A 2,086-nucleotide genomic window follows, 5' to 3' on the forward strand; every position below is an offset into this window, starting at 1 on the left:
ATGATGAACAAGATCCATATGAATATTAATGAATGGCATGCAATAATGACGTGTAAATCATGCAACAAAACTTCTAACTTACATATTCATATTCATACACAATAAATTCCATGGTTACTGGTCATACGAATTACTAAAAGTATATATATATATATATATATATATATATATATATATATATATATATATATATATATATATATATATATATATATATATATATATGATTTTGTATTATGATTTGATACGGTGTTGTGCAGTTTGAATTATGATTTTGTATTTAAAATTGCAAACCAAACTGCATATTATAGTTTAATAAAATTACAAATTACAAACTGCACTACAAAAATATAAACCGCGTAATGTGATGCAGTTTAGTATGGTGCGAGCGGAACGGTTTATACAGTTTATGTTGTTTGATGCATACCCCTATATTTAAGTATATTATTAGTTTTTCAATACACTAAATAAAATTTGAATATACTTAAGTTAATTATATAATTATGAAATCTACGGACCACTTTCAAGAAGAATGTAGCATTGCTTAAATGGGTTTCATGTTATTCTCAAGTTTATGGATTTAAATGACAAATAAGTAATAGTTGAAGGTGTTTACATTTAAAAAGTTTCACTCATTAGAACGGAAGGAGAAAATAGTCATTTCCACATTTGAATAGAAAGACATCTTCTGTCATCCATTTCACTTGTCTTCTCCTCACTCAAAACACTATAAATTCACAATACGACCTTCTTCACCTTCACTTATTTCAAGGTTCGAATCTAACTTAAAAACGAACATAAAAGTTTCAAGTACCCGATGAAGAGAAAAGACCAAGATACCCATTTGGACACGTTGAGCAAAAAGAAGTACAGAGGAGTGAGGATGAGAAGCTGGGGTTCATGGGTTTCTGAAATCCGAGCACCTAATCAGAAAACAAGAATATGGTTAGGCTCACATTCAACACCGGAGGCTGCAGCCAGAGCCTACGACGCTGCTCTTTTGTGTCTCAAAGGACCATCGGCTAATCTCAACTTCCCTCCCCATAACTACCACCACCTCCACCATTCAACCACCGCCATGTCTCCCAAATCAATCCAAAAAGTGGCAGCAGTAGCAGCGGCGACCGCTGAGCCCACCACCACGAGTTCATCATTGCCGTCGTTACCCTCTTCTCCATCTTCATCGTCTTTGCATTTACCAACGACTCCCGTTGGTAATGAAATCATGTTGGAAAGTGATTTTTTTGAGACGACTGTGTATGAACCATGGTCTTGGTGCAACTTGGATGCACCGATATATAATGACGTAATGTTCGATGAGTCAATGCTGGATCCTATGTGTTCGTTGTTGATCGAAGATGTTTATGAAGATGTTGGTGATATTCCTCTTTGGAGCTTCTGCTGAATTTTTGGTGCTGCTGCTTCATGTGGAAACAAATTATTAAATATTATTAATTCTTTATTCTTTGGGTGATCTTCCTATTAATTTCTTGAAGATCACTGTTTAATTTAAATTAATTTTGACAAATTCTGCTGCTTTTAATAATCAAAGAAAATTTATGTATCTTGTTCTCTCAAAAATTTCTCTGTATCTTTATCATAACTTTTGACTTTTGTCGATGACCTGTCACAAAAAAAAAGTTGACATTTATTGTAATACTATTATTTCTTCTAAAATTTGGTGACATTCATGTTGATGTAGTCACACTAATGTTGGCCCTTAGGCCGTGAGGTTTGTTTGTCATGCGAGGCTTTAATGGCCACGTGGCTTGTAGCCATGGTCATGCACACCATCCGAAGTGTTATATTCGTGGTCTCTTGTGGTATCTATGATAAAACACCCGACTTTTTCCCCTTACGTCTGATAAGTTAAAGTCTAATCACTTCCCCGATGGTGTATTTTATGTCGATTGTTTAAGGAGAATAATTGATTCAAAGTTTACTAGCTAACAATGTCATTTCTTTGGTGTGGATGGGTTAAACATAAGGGTAAAATAGAAAAATGTAATTGGGCTTATATGGAGTTGTAATCTCTTCTTGTGTTTGTAACTTTCTTGGCTTGTTTGTTTTTTCTTCATGTCCATGC

At 34.2% G+C, this 2,086-nt stretch overlaps 1 protein-coding gene across 1 annotated transcript; it reads left to right on the plus strand.

Annotated features, from left to right (window-relative positions):
- Positions 1–673: 673 nt before the first annotated feature.
- LOC111918086 (ethylene-responsive transcription factor ERF014) lies at positions 674–1,564 on the plus strand. Its single transcript, XM_023913741.3, has one exon. It carries the CDS (start codon positions 818–820, stop codon positions 1,403–1,405), a length of 588 nt encoding a protein of 195 aa, XP_023769509.1. The 5' UTR covers positions 674–817; the 3' UTR covers positions 1,406–1,564.
- Positions 1,565–2,086: the final 522 nt, after the last annotated feature.

Source organism: Lactuca sativa, chromosome 6 (assembly GCF_002870075.4).
Source record: "Lactuca sativa cultivar Salinas chromosome 6, Lsat_Salinas_v11, whole genome shotgun sequence".
Classification (NCBI taxonomy): domain Eukaryota; kingdom Viridiplantae; phylum Streptophyta; class Magnoliopsida; order Asterales; family Asteraceae; genus Lactuca; species Lactuca sativa.